Source organism: Ostrea edulis, chromosome 3 (genome assembly GCF_947568905.1).
Source record: "Ostrea edulis chromosome 3, xbOstEdul1.1, whole genome shotgun sequence".
Taxonomy (NCBI): Eukaryota; Metazoa; Mollusca; class Bivalvia; order Ostreida; family Ostreidae; genus Ostrea; species Ostrea edulis.
The window spans coordinates 44,107,909-44,123,263 of NC_079166.1; the positions used below are offsets into that span (position 1 = coordinate 44,107,909).

The 15,355-nt window shown below is 35.2% G+C and overlaps 1 protein-coding gene across 4 annotated transcripts in view; it reads right to left on the reverse strand.

Annotated features, from left to right (window-relative positions):
* Window positions 1-15,355, reverse strand: part of LOC125673757 (polycomb protein eed-B-like) — a 40,183-nt gene that overhangs the window by 15,276 nt on the left and 9,552 nt on the right. For all 4 annotated transcript variants that reach the window (XM_048910528.2, XM_048910529.2, XM_048910530.2 and 1 more), the window contains exons 2-8: window positions 6,561-6,710; window positions 6,300-6,392; window positions 5,792-5,857; window positions 4,820-4,945; window positions 3,759-3,840; window positions 3,307-3,398; window positions 2,536-2,669 (exon numbers count right to left, since the gene is read on the reverse strand). In XM_048910528.2, coding sequence (XP_048766485.2) covers window positions 2,536-2,669; window positions 3,307-3,398; window positions 3,759-3,840; window positions 4,820-4,945; window positions 5,792-5,857; window positions 6,300-6,392; window positions 6,561-6,710 — 743 coding nt within the window. The remainder of the gene's footprint in view (window positions 1-2,535; window positions 2,670-3,306; window positions 3,399-3,758; window positions 3,841-4,819; window positions 4,946-5,791; window positions 5,858-6,299; window positions 6,393-6,560; window positions 6,711-15,355) is intronic.

Consider the following 15,355-nt stretch of genomic DNA (forward strand, 5'->3'; position numbering starts at 1 on the left):
CGAAACCTACCGAAACGAAACGAAACAGATTGTATAATCGAACTCTTTTAATTATAATAATTAAAAATGGTATCTTAGGCCCTTGTTAAAGTTTACACATATAAATAAAATTCGCCTCCCCTTTGATGTAGGCTTTCGGCTTGACTGATACAAAGTTTTAAAAGTTGGAAAGAGGGGGGGGGGGGGGGGGGGGGGGGGGTAAGCACAAAATACATAAATATCATGTGCAATTAGCTTCGGATCCATAAATTTCAGAATGGAAGGTTACAGTCTCACATGTCAGAGGTCTGGGGAAACACACTAAACGAGGGATGGGGTCGTCGGCGTTGGATCCGCTTTTGGACATAAATACATGTTTCAGTATTTTTTGCTCTAAAGACAAATATATGTATACATGTGGATATTGTGTATTTGTATGTAGTATAACAAACGGTGGATTCTTAATATGCCCTCCCGTTCTCTTTGTGATTTCTGCTTAAAATTCCCTCATTCTTAAGCCTTTTCAGTTTACAAAATGCCAACCTCCTCCTAATATTATTGCATTAAAAAAATTCCGTTTTCCGTCCCGTTTTCAATTCCCCGTCTTAGCAACACTCCAAATGTATAGAGTTTTTCCATTATTGAAAGTACTCGCACCTCAGCAGTTAGAGATAAAATAAGAGGTTAAGAGCTCTTCCTGCTTTCAATTTTCTCAGACACGAGCTTCTTCAAACAATGTATCTATGCCCAAAGGCGGATCCAACGTCGGCAATCCCACCCCTCGTATAATGTGTTTCCCCAGATCTCTGAGACTGTAACCCTTGGTTCTGAAATTTATGGATCCAAAACTAATTGTACATGGTATTTAATCAACTACGGATATGTACTTTGTGCTTACTCCCCCCCCCCCCCACCCCCCCTTTCCAACTTTTAAAACTTTGTAACAGTCAAGCCGAAAGCCTATATCAAAGGAGAGGTGAATGTTATATGTGGTAACTTTCACAGGGGCCAAAGATACCATTTTTAATTATTATAATTAAAAGAGTTCAGTTATACAATCTGTTTCGTTTCGGTAGGTTTCGTTTCGTTTCGGTGGGTTTCGTTTTGTTTCGGTAGATTTCGTTTCGCACTTTACAGGTACCCCATTCTAAACAACTCTAAAGATTTAGGAACTGTTTTTCTCCCATTACTACCCTTTTGAGATTAATAGAATCCTTCATTAGTACGAGTGTGGGGTAGGGAAATTCCACCGAGGGGACAAGATTCGCAGTCTAGGACGAGGCTTTGCCGAGTCCTAGACAGCGAATCTTGTTCCAGAGGTGGAATTTCCCTACCCCACACGAGTTAATAATGAAGGATTATTTTTCTCACATTTTACCTACAGTTTAGTGCATAAATTTAGGAGCTTTGAGAAAATTCTAAATTATCAAAATCCTCATTTGAACCTTGATGCAAAAACTAATTAGATAGGCAGAAAGAGCGTATCCGAAAATGGTTTACACTGTAAGTGTAAACTAAAAAACCCAAGGTTGTCCAACAGAAAGCTATATACATTAAAATTTAAAGATAACAATGCAAAATATTTTTGTTTCACCGTGTAACGTAAATCTTCACCGTGTAACGTAAATCATAGAAAATATATGACGTCACAATCAAATGACGTCGCAGCAGTGTGAGACAGAAAAATCTCACATGGCTGTCTCACATGGGTAAAGTCGATCTCACACTGGTGATAATGTGAGAAAGGGTTTTCCCACTGAGTCTTTTACTTTTATGGAAATAACAACTTTCCCAGCTTTACACATGTAGCAGATTTGGGGTATGATCTTCTAACCAGCATTTATTTATGTCTACATTTAAACCCAAATAAGGATTTATTACATCTAAAATCTATGAAATTAATCAAGTAATCCATGATAAATTGTTTCATGTGAGGCAACTCTCAGGGTTATATAGTTCTGTCATATCCTCGACAAACTTCATGTCAACATCAAAATATATTCAACCCTAAAATGAACATTTCAAAAACCTACAAGAATACTTATCATGGATATTTACCAAAATCTCGAGACCCAATTTTTTTCCTCCCCATCACATACAATTAATTGGGGTTTATCTCTATTCTATCAACTGAAGGAATAAAATCTCCAGGAAACCCCATGGCTGTAATGATATAATGATAGTGGTTTATGGAATCAGGGGATACATTTAAGGAATATTTACTTTTCCAATGTGTTTGTTTTGATATCTTTACAAATTGTAATGATAGCCATTTCCTCATGAATGCGCTGAAGCTGTGAACAATGCACGTATGAATCTTGATAAATAGACGTACTATATTTATCAAGATTTATACGTGCATTGTTTCTGTAGGAGACACAATATGTGACATCACAGTATGATATCTCCAATGGTTTGTTGATGTGAAAGGATTGATTGAAATCGAACATCAGTACACCACGGTAAAGTGGAAATTTTACAATGTAATGTTTCTAAAATATACATGCATATGATAATACATCACTAAAACTCTACATTCAGATAATCATTGCGGACCTGTTGGTCTTTGCTGCGTTGTATGTATACGAGTTTTTCATGGCCGTCTGAATTGTCTCTGTGTCCGTCTTCCAAATCTTCAGGGAGTGGTCCATACCGCAGGTTGTGATCAAGGACCCAGTTATATTAAAATCCTGTAAAAAGCAGCAAGTGTCCAGTGTAAATACCTAATCAGTTTATCTATTAATGTTTTCAATATAATGAATGGTCTTGTTGAAACTGTTTCGTACTTTTGTTGTAAGCATCTATTGTTAATGTAAATTCCATAGCTTTTTTTTCTTAATATCACGTAGCTTCTTTATTCATTACAGCAGCACATGCATGTTAAGTCTTTGAATTCACTGCATTGATCAATTAATTAAGTCTATGAACTTAGTGCACTAGTCAATTACCTTTAGGAACTTTTAATGTGCTGGATGCAGTTGCACAAGGTTAATTGAGTTTAACTGGTAGTTAACATCTAAAATACAGGAGTTAATGGCAAGTTAACTGTCAGCCTTTGTGCAACTATGAACTTACTGCACTGATCACTAAAGTCCAAGAGCTTACTGTACTAATTACTAAAGTCTATGAACTTACTGCACTAATCACTAAAGTCTATGAAATTACTGTACTGATCACTAAAATCCATGAACTTACTGCACTAATTACTAAAGTCTATGAACTTACTGTACTGATCACTGAAATCTATGAACTTACTGTACTGATCACTGTACTGATCACTGAAATCTATGAACTTACTGCACTAATCACTAAAGTCTATGAACTTACTGCACTGAGTACTTCATCCCTGTGACCATCTACACCTCCAAACTTGACAACACAGACGTCCGTCTTGATGTTCCATAACCTGATGGTGTGGTCTGCAATTAATCATCAAATCTTCACACATATGCACATTTTTTATTTGATTGATTGATTGAATATTGTTTAACGTCCCTCTCGAGAATATTTCACCCATATGGTGACCACTGCTGGTGAAGGGCAAAATTTAGGCCTATGCTCAGCGCTTATGACCATTGAGCAGGGAGGGATCTTTATCATGCCACACCTGCTGTGACATGGGACCTCCGTTTTTGCAGTCTCATCCGAAGGACCGCCCCATTTAGTCTCCTCTTACGACAAGCAAGGGGGTACTGAGGACCTATTCTAACTCGGATCCCCACGGGATTATTTTATTTGAGTAGTTTATAATTACAGCATTTCTGAGAGAACATCCTTACCTTTTGATGCAGAGAGTAACATGTTTGGATCTCTTGGGTGAAATTTTAGTTCGTTGACAGCAATCCCATGACCAACAAAATGCTGAAATTGAGTGAAATCTTGTTAATATGCCAACAGTAATGTTGATTGGATCTGTTCATGCAGATTCTTTATTTTACACCAGTACTAAATATTGCAAAATGACTCATAATCATCCAACATGAATTCATGAGTGGTCTGTTGATCAAGAGATTTTGCACGTATTTAGCAATATAAAAGTAAGTAATTAATTTTATTATATGATTGAATAATTCCTAGCTCTCTAATCGGCTGAGATCCAACAATGTAGAAATCATACTACGTTATGTTTACCTGCACGTGACCTTCCAGGTGAACATAAGGAATTATTTTTTCCACATAGGACCAAAAATAGGTCGGGAACTTCCAATTTGATGCGATTGATTATACTTATTTTTGCCGTCCAATGAAATTCCACATTTCTCACTGGGTTTGGCTAAGATTTCAGCAGACGTATATAAACACTAGCAATTCTAGAAAAATGGCGAAGTTTGCTTTGCTGGATGAGTCAGATTTTGACAAGTTGCTAAAAGATAAGGATGCCGAAAACACGCAGAGAGCTACAAAAACGGCAATCAAGATCTTTCGCTCCTATTTAGCGGAGAAGGGGCTCTCTCCTGATTTTTAATCACTCGAACCGGAACAATCTTGAAGGGTTTTTAATCATTTAATCATATAATAAAACAATTATTGCTGTTTTTGAGGTCAATACGATGATTTAGCCACCTTCGAAGTACGATATTCACCTCGCCCTTCGGGCTCAGTGAATATTGTACTGCTCAGGTGTCTAAATCATCGTATTGACCTCAAAAACAGCAATAATTGTATACTGTTTCATGAGGGATGCTTCTCGTGAAATTCTGCACATACTTAGGAATCCACAGTATTCACTTTTGTTTTAATAATGTTCTAAAAATATACATAAGGAAATTAACTCATGAGAACCTTTTTTTGTTGCTAATTACATAGTATTGTCTGACAGAATAGTTAAGAGAGTACTAACTTTGACACAGCAGAGAGCAATGGGACTTAACACTCTGATGATTCCCCTTAAACCTGCCACGGCAACCAATGGCTGGCCAGTAACATCGTCATATGACCAAGCACAGCAATAGAAATTCTCATCTGCCTGAGTTTTAGTAGTTAAGAATTGATAGTGCAATTACAATTTTATACAAGAAAAGGGAAAGAGATGTATTTGTGAAACATTCAGGGAGGCAGTGGTTAATTCATTACCTCGACAAATATAACCTTTACCTGACGTCTAGTGACCTTGACCCATCACTTCACATATATTAAATCTATATTTTGCGAAGTTCAAAAGTTATTGCCACTGTCAAAGTGGCAGAAAAACAAACAAACAATATGCCAACAATCTCTGATTCTGTGGCAATAAAAGACTTGGGTATATATGCAACTTCACAATAATGGTTGTCTGTAAATCATAACAATCATATGGGGAATAAATCCACTTGTGACCATAGTGACAAAACTTACAATATACTTTGAAGTTGCAAAGGTGTATTTAACAGTTTAAAAGTCACACCCTTATTCAGATGTGTGCCAATCTGTTGGTCGCATCTCCTCAGCCATGTCAGTGCAGTGTGCATAGCAAAAAATGACACTCAACTAACACTCAAGATAAATGTACCAGTTAACTTGCATGCGATGTAGGTGACTTATAAATTAAAGCGGTCATGATGAGTGGTTCTCTGGTTCAAGTAAGTATTCCAATATTTTTAGCCATGTTTTCAGCCTACCGGTATCCAATCAGTTTTAATGGACAGTCATTAAAAAGTTAAACAGTGAGTATATACCAAAAAACAACAGGGCCCATATTTACTAAAGTTCGTAGACGTAAACGTAGCGTAAATCTAGACGTAGCGTACGTTTACGTGTAGGACGGTATTCACTAACAGTCAAAAAACAACAGAAATGTAAGGTCACTACTACATGAAATATTTCTCGAGGATACACATGGATCTACATAGCCTTGTAGTAATTTTATCTTCCCATTCTCCTGTAGTTCATAAATTGTTACCTGAAAATGAAGATAAAAGGTCTTTAAAAATCATTTCAAAATCTTTGAAATTGACAATGGTTGGGAAACTTATAATGCATGCATTTCAAGCTGTAAGATCTGAAAAACACATCAAATTAAACGGATTTAATTTCAATTTTACAAAAAATATTTTCAAATACAAATGTTACACAAGACAGGGATATGCTTTATACCCTTCATTAAATGCATAAAGTTAAAAAAGATTAAACATGATCATATATGACAGCAAATTGCTTAATTCAGAGGATTGCTAAAGTGGTCTTGACTGCAATACTAAAGATTATATTTATAGATCTGATAAACATTCTGTAACAGAATTCAGTTACCATCTCATTTGACTGCATTGCCCTAAAGTTTCAAAGATGTACATGTACAAAAAATAATCATTTGGCGATAGCAGGATGCTGAGAGAATGGCCTACCCTGTTGTGGCCCACAGAGGCAAATATGATTGGTTCACCATCCTTAGTGTTCTTGTTAACATCTATTCCAAATATGGGCTGTCCATGATCCTCCTGTTATTCATAATTAATTGTCCAATTCATTTCTATATCATTATATTTAAATAGTAAGTATTAAGGCAAATAAACTTGTTTAAAAAATGACATCTCAATAATTTTATACAACTGCCAGCGGAATTTATCATGAGGTAGAAACATATGTATAAATTAAATAAACTAGACCTTCACAAAGTTTGTACACTTGAACTGTAGTTTAGGTCTCCATTTCTTGCTACGGCCCCTCCCCTTTCGACCCCCTACTCCCTGGGTGGGTGTGTCACTTCTGGTAGAGGCATCTTCCATTATGGTACTGGCAGTAGATGATATGTCATCCTGTAATGGAGGAAAGTGTGAAATACAATGATTCATTTGCAATTGTGCATACTGTAATGTAAAAGACTTATATAACCATTGTACTTTCCATAGAACTTTTTTTTTAAAATAATTTATTCGGTTTTTGTCACATATATACATACATATACCTCTCACACTTATTCATTCATTCTTTAATAGAATTATTAAATCTGTGGTTACTTGCTGTACAAAAATAGAAAAAAAACAAAAGAGAGAAAAAAAAATCAAATAAAATAATAAAAAAAAACAACAACAAAAAAACAACAAAAAACCAACAAACACAAGTGAAAAGTAAAAACAAATCAATCAAAAATAAACTTCCATCTGGTCCACATTTTATCAATTTGAAAGCTGTACATTTTAAACTTTTGGATTGCAGCATATTTTTCCACATGGTAATTTAACCTTAGATGACATAATAATCCAACCAGGTTTGGTTCTTTATTCTGCATTAAACAAGTAAATATGTATTGTTTGATATATGGGATTATAAAATTAATAACTTTGTTATTAAAAGACAATGGAAATTCACCTAATATGATATTGGACACATTAAAACCAACTCTTTCTGAAGTCTTTCGGTATATATGAAGACTCAACTCACTCCACAATGTTTGGATTATATCACATGAAGTAACAAGAGGTCCATGGGCCACATCGCTCACCCGAATCACCTTGGCTCATATGTAAAGATTTTTCCTATATATTCGCATGTAAAACTTTGATCCCTGTTGTTGCCCCAACCTACTCCCGGGAGCCATGATTTTTTTAAAATTGGAATGTGGACTATGTCAGGAAGCTTTCATGAGAATGTAAACTTTTCTGGCCCAGTGATTTTTCATCAGAAGATTTTTAATGATTTTCCCTATATATTTGTATGCAAAACTTTGATCCCCTATTGTGGCCCCATCCTATCCTCAGAGGCCATGAACAAACTTCAATCTGCACTATGTCAGGAAGCTTTCATGAGAATGTAAACTTTGCTGGCCCAGTAGTTTTTGAGAAGAAGATTTATAAAGATTTTCCCTATACATTTCTATGTAAAACTTTGATCCCCCCTTGTGGCCCCATCCTGCCCCGGGGCCATGATTTTTACAAACATGAATCTGCAATATGTTAGGACACTTTCTTGCAAATTTCCACTTTCCTGGCCCACCAGTTTTTCAGAAGAAGATTTTTAAAGATTTTCCCTATATATTTGTTTGCAAAACTTTGATCCCCCTTCTGGCCCCATCCAACCCCAGGGGCCATGATTTTAACAAACTTAAATCTGCACTATAAATATCAGCTTTTCTGGCTCAGTGGTTCTTGAGAAGAAGATTTTTAAAGATTTATCCTATATATTTGTATGTAAAACTTTGATCCCCTATTGTGGCCCCATCCAACATCAGCATGAAGTTTGGTTGAAATTGGCTCAGTGGTTCTGGAGAAGAAGTCGAAAATATAAGAAGTTTACAGATGGACAGACAGACAGACGGACGAACGGACGAAGATTTTTAAAGATTTTCATAATACATGTATATTTGTATGTAAAACGTTGATCCCCTATTGTGGCCCCATCCAACCCCCAGGGGCCTTGATTTTAACAAACTTGAATCTGCATTATATCAGGAAGCTTTCATGTAAATCTCAGCTTTCCTGGCTCAGTGGTTCTTGAGAAGAAGATTTTTAAAGATTTTTCCTGTATGTATGTAGAACTTTGATCCCCTATTGTGGCCCCAACCAACCCCAGGGGGGCATGATTTGAACAAACCTGAATCTGCACTAAGTCAGGAAGCTTTCATGTAAATCTCTGCTTTTCTGACTCAGTGGTTCTTGAGAAGAAGATTTTTAAAGATTTTTCCTATATATTTATATGTAAAACTTTGATCCCCTATTGTGGCCCCATCCAACCCTCGGGGGCCATGATTTTAACAAACTTGAATCTGCATTATATCAGGAAGCTTTCATGTAAATCTCAGCTTTCTTGGCTCAGTTGTTCTTGTGAAGAAGATTTTTAAAGATTTATCCTAAATATTTGTATGTAAAACTTTGATACCCTATTGTGGCCCCATCCAACATCAGTATGAAGTTTGGTTGAAATTGGCTCAGTGGTTCTGGAGAAGAAGTCGAAAATATAAAAAGTTTACAGACGGAGAGACAGACGGACGAACGAACGACGGACAAAATGTGATCAGAAAAGCTCACTTGAGCCTTCAGCTCAGGTGAGCTAAAAATAGGTATCATTGTTTCTACATTTTTTGTACAAAATCTACAGCAGTCAAATGTTTTAACATTAATTATTTTAGATAATACCCAACAGGAATGATTCCATGTAAAATTCTGTAAAGTTCTAATTTCTATAGAACTTATTCTTACAATGTATTTTAAAAGCACACAAAGCATCTTGTGCAACATACTGTTCTATATCTACAAAAATGTATGTGGAAATATTTGAATATTGTACATTGCATGTACACTTTAATCATCCTAATAGAACTTGAAATTAGTACGTTCTAGAAAAATACGAAAAACTAGATTGAACTTCATTTCATTTCCACTTGAAGTCTGTGGTCATTTAATTCATTCACACTTGTTGACAAATTTCTATACATCTGTAGTAACTGTTCACTTTCTCAGTTTCCTAATATTACACACACGTGTTTTCATCTCTCTCTCTACGTTTGAACTTAACAAGGTTAATTTACGGTATGACACTGACCCATACAGCCAATAAAATACAAGCTTATTGCTATAAACTCAATATAGGGGCCTGAGTAAGTATCAGTATGAACAGCAAGCTTTCCTGATCCTCAAAACCTAACATGTAAATGTAATACATTCTCTGCAACTAAGAACCTTATATGAATCCCAAATTATGGTACTAAACTCACTGCTGGTCATAACACCGAGAAAAGTTATCTTCCTTACCTAGCCTTCAGTTTTTAAAGTAAGAATACTTGATAATTTACCTGTAAATATTTGACATAATGAAAAATTCATTAAAGTTTGAAATGTTTTTATACAGAGTTTTAGAGAACAAGACATGATTATAATTTACTGATTATAAAGTTTCCCAAATGAAGTATTGGCTGTATAAAAGTGGCTTTTTCTGAGTACTGCTTAGTTGATCTGGTCCCCCAAATCTTTTTATCAAAGATATAATAAATTATAAAGGAAAACCAAAAGAGACCTGGAGGAAATCAGTGGAGAAAGAAATGAAGAGAACAACTGGACATGGGGTCACTCAGGTCCAGAGATGGACAAAAGACATACAAGCATGAAAGTCTCAGACTTGTAATGGCCTTATGTGCTGATCAGCCCGAAGAGGATTAAGAAGTAAATACATGTAATACATGATTAATGACTTAAGAAAAAAGGGAAGTTTTTGCATGCATATTTTAACACAATTTAGCAGAGATATTACAAAACAAATTTTAGGTCTCTGAAGTTAGATATTATAATTAAATAACTGTTGGATTTAGGTATGTAAATAAAATTGTTTATACAATAATTAGGCTTTATAATTTTTGTTTGAAGTGTGATAATCAGTATGATTGTCTATGAAAAAGTGTGCTAATTGTGAAAGCATCCTTATTTTAAGTTTGTACAGCAATTGTGAAAATACCTTTGTTAAAACTGTTTTATGATCTTTGATCATTACAGAATAACACCTTTTATTGAACACCAAATAATTAACTCTGCATCCAAACTTAACCTTAAACTATTAAAAGTTATATAAAGACAAGAGGCCCACAGGCCTTATTGGTCACCTGAATACTAGTGAAAAAGTATCACTACTTCCATGGGCTATGAAATCTTGAAAAAATTTCCTGTTCTGAATATCTAAGCTAAATTCTAATGTCCAGCAACAGTATAAAACAAGATGTGTTCTTAAAACTTAAAAAAATTTGTACATCCTTTTCTGCTATTCCTAAGTAGGCATTTAGATTTTATCCAGTATCAGCAAACTTACACATAAATACTATATACAAAGTGTTGCCCCGCCCTGGGGTCAGAACCCTTACTCCGGAGATCATCAAATTTACAATTTTGGTAAAAGACTACCACCTGCTCTATCCATTTACTTTCAATTTAGTATCAACAGTACTAAAGAAGATGTTATTTTTAAAAGTGTTTTACACATAAACACTATATACCAAGTTTGGCCCCGCCCTGGGGTCAGAACCCCTACCCCAGGGATCATGAAATTTACAATTTTGGTAGAGGCCTTCCTGCTCTCTATCACCATGCATTTAGTTTTTCTTACACGTGTACGGTTCTTGAGAAGATGATTTTTGAAAATTGGTCAATTTTGGGCAGTTTTTGCCCTGCCCCTAAGGCCCCAGGGGTGCTGGAGACCTGATTTATGAAATAATCAAATAGTTGCTTCAATCAATTAAAGGTCATAGGAGATGATTTTTTTAAAATTGTTTTACACGAAAATGTGTTCTTTAATATTACTTAACATATGTAAATAAGTCATTCAGAAAAAATCGTACAGTAACAGACGCTACAGATCATCAAATGTTGCAGTGGTATGAAGTATCAAAATAGTAATTACTTAAGATGACTTATCTCCCTTACTTGATGACGTACGTCAAAAAGAGGCCAGCTTGACGCCAAAGTGTATTTGTTTATACTAACAACTGCGGGTTTTAGCCACCAAAATGCTCAATGTGCTAGCCTTGCACTCAACTTAAATTGAAGATGAATATAGATCTAACTTTATATGTTGAAAGTTGAATTATCAGGAGCCCCCCCCCCCTTTTTTTTATATTAAAAAGTGTCCATAGAAAATGGTGGAGCGATATTGATATTACAAGTCTATATATTAAGTGAATTACACCAATTTTTACAGTCATGCAAGAGTTAGGGGGAGGATTTTTTTTCTAATGAAGCACAAATTTACACCTCGGTTTCCTTACTGAGTGCAGAATCCAAAAAAATACTTAAATGTTAAGTACAGTGATAGTAAATTATTCTTCATATAGCTAGTCCCTAATGTCACAAATTTTCTTGTAAAAAATTGTTAAGTAGCCATTTATATCTTAGACTATCATTATATACACCTAAAATAGCTGCACACGATACATGTAAAAATCCAAATGAAAATAAAATAAATTTAAAATACAGCATTTGCAATGTGTGTAAATTCTGATCTAGCTATGAATTAAATCTGAGTCGGGATTGGATTTAAGCATGTAGAAACTAAAGGGGGATAGGGTGGAGTGGGGGTGCCCCCCCCCCCCCCCCCCTTTGTTAGTCAACCTTCAACTTGAACCCCCCATTTTGAAAATAAGAATGATGCTGCTTGTCTGCATGGGGTTAGAAATATTGCAGGTGAAAATGTACTCTTAAAATTATCATATATTTATCATTATATAATCAGTCAGTATCATTTCAACCGATTCTGAATAAAGAGGATCTTGATCGATTTTCTTCTTTGTCCTCCAATGAGAAATCGTTGATATGGCTGGCATTTGCATTGATTATGAGTACAGTTCTTCATTCAAAAACTCCTCCAGTTGTGGGTAAATCGTCTATGTGTTTGCTTTTGTTTTGATTCACAAATCACAAAGTACAATAATTGGGTAACAATTTTCTATTCCAAGTACCTTTGCACTTCGATTTCTTAGAGTTAAGGTAGGTCCCTAGTCCTGGACCTACTTGTGATTTCTCAAAAATTTGAGTTTAAATACTTAGATTGTTCATTTGAGGGTAATGTAAAAACAAAAAAATGGGGGGTTGTCAGTATAATGAGTAAATTATGGTATTTTTATTACGTGTACCCCCATTTGTCAAACGGCAATATCAGAATTCATTGAAGAAGTCCTACAATATGTCCATAAAATTTTTTTGTTTGAGGTATGATGCTGCAATTTTTTTCCTCAAATATGAAATAAATATGTTTAACTAAATAATTAGAAGTGAAATTTTAACACAGTTTCATGTTTTTTAATAATGGTGGTACAAAATTGAACTCAATACAGGCCCTCGGCAGTCAAAAATACGGCACTGCAACACCACTAATATGAATATTTAAAAAATTTGACTTGTGATTTTTCATTCAAACTCACATATTATGTTCATATATGAATGCTTGTTAAAATACATTTTAAAAATCTGCCCTTTCTCAGCATAATATTTTCACAGCATCTCAATTCATATTTACATTTTTTGGCCAAAAATTGCCATTTTGAAGATGATTTTCACATAATAGAAGATAACAAATATATAACAAGATAACAAATATATAACAAGTGCAGAATTGTTTTATTTAATTCCACAAGTGCATTATCGCATATCATGAATTTTTTTTAATTTACAGATAATTTTTACATGTAATACCGCTGTATATCAATTAAACAAATATGTACCTCTGGTTTTATATGTGAATTAGATGACAAAAAATGAAAAGAAAATTGGAGCCATAGTCTACTCTAATATAAGTGATTGAGTGTTATTGTATTCATTTTCTAAGTTAAAAAACATCCAGGTAAATGTAACAAGAAGCCCATGGGCCACATCGCTCACCTGAGTCACCTTGGTCCATATCAGAAGATTTTCCATATCTATTTGCATGTAAAACCGTAGTCCCTATTATGGCCCCAAACCTACCCCTGGAGGCCATGGTTTTTGCAAACTTGAATCTACACTATGTCAGAAAGCTTTCATGTAAATGTGAACTTCTTTGGCCCAATGGTTCTTGACAAGAAGATTTTTAAAGATTTTTCCTATATATTTGTATGTAAAACTTTGATCCCCTATTGTGGCCCCATCCTACCCCAGGGGGCCATGATTTTAACAAACCTGAATCTGCACTATATCAGAAAGCTTTCATATAAATCTCAGCTTTTCTGGCTTAGTGGTTCTGGGAAGAAGATTTTTAAAGATTTTTCCTATATATTTGTGTAAAACTTTGACCCCCTATTGTGGCCCCATCCGACCCCCGGGGGCCATGATCTTAACAATTTATAATCTGCACTATATCAGGAAGCTTTCATATAAATCTCAGCTTTTCTGGCTCAGTGGTTCTTGAGAAGAAGATTTTAAAAGATTTTTCCTATAAATTTGTATGTAAAACTTTGATGCCCCCCTTGAGGCCCCATCCAATCCCCGGGGTCCATGATTTTAACAAACTTGAATCTGCACTATATCAACAACAAAAACAAAAAACAAACAAAAAAAAACTTTGACCCCCTATTGTGGCCCCATCCGATCCCCGGGGGCCATGATTTTAATAATTTAGAATCTGTACTATATCAGGAAGCTTTCATATAAATCTCAGCTTTTCTGGCTCAGTGGTTCTTGGGAAGAAAATTTTTAAAAAAATTTCCTATATATTTGTATGTAAAATTTTGAACCCCTATTGTGGCCCCATCCGACCCCCAGGGTCCATGATTTTAACAATTTATAATCTGCATTAAATAAGGAAGCTTTCATATAAATCTCAGCTCTTCTGGCTCAGTGGTTCTTGAGAAGAAGATTTTTAAAGATTTTCCCTATATATTTGTATGTAAAACTTTGATCCCCTATTGTGGCCCCATCCGACCCCCGGGGGCCATGATTTTAACAATTTAGAATCTGCATTATATAAGGAAGCTTTCATATAAATCTCAGCTTTTCTGGCTCATTGGTTCTTGAGAAGAAAATTTTTAAAGATTGTCCCTATATATTTGTATGTAAAACTTTGATCCGCTATTGTGGCCCCATCCGACCCCCGGGGGCCATGATTTTAACAATTTAGAATCTGCATTATATAAGGAAGCTTTCATATAAATCTCAGCTTTTCTGACTCAGTGGTTCTTGAGAAGAAGATTTTTAAAGATTTTTCCTATATATTTGTATGTAAAACTTTGATCCCCTATTCTGGCCCCATCCAACCCCAGGGGCCCATGATTTGAACAAACTTGAATCTGCAATATGTCAGGAAGCTTTCAGGTAAATTTCAGCTCTTCTGGCCCAGTGGTTCTTGAGAAGAAGATTTTTAAATGACCCCACCCTATTTTTGCATTTTTGTGATTATCTCCCCTTTGAAAGGGACATGGCCCTTCATTTGAACAAACGTGAAAGCCCTTCACCCAAGGATGCTTTTGGCCAAGTTAGGTTGAAATTGGCCCAGTGGTTCTGGAGAAGAAGTCGAAAATGTGAAAAGTTTACAGACAGACGGACAGACAGACAGACGGACGCCGGACAAAATGTGATCAGAATAGCTCACTTGAACCTTCGGTTCAGATGAGCTAAAAATATGTTTGATAATAATAGTACGTGAACCAATACCAGAGTTCGATCCGGACATGACGTCACGCTACTAGACCCCTACTTTAATATCATTATTAATCCTAAAAGAGCATTTTTATGAGGTGTCTATGAAACAAAGTTGATAATTATGGTGAGAAAATGTATTATTAAAAACTGTCTCCTATGACCTTTAAATGTCCCCCACAGAATTTTGAAGTGATATAAAAGTTGATACAGGGAAGTGGAGGAATAGAATGAAATAAAATGAAAGTAGGTGAAGTGGGACTGGGGTGTTATATTTAAGATGACATAGGGAAATTGTCTAGATTTTACAATTTACACCCTCTGGTCCCAAAGATGAATCAGGCCAAATTTCAAAAGAATTGTAGTGATAATTATCA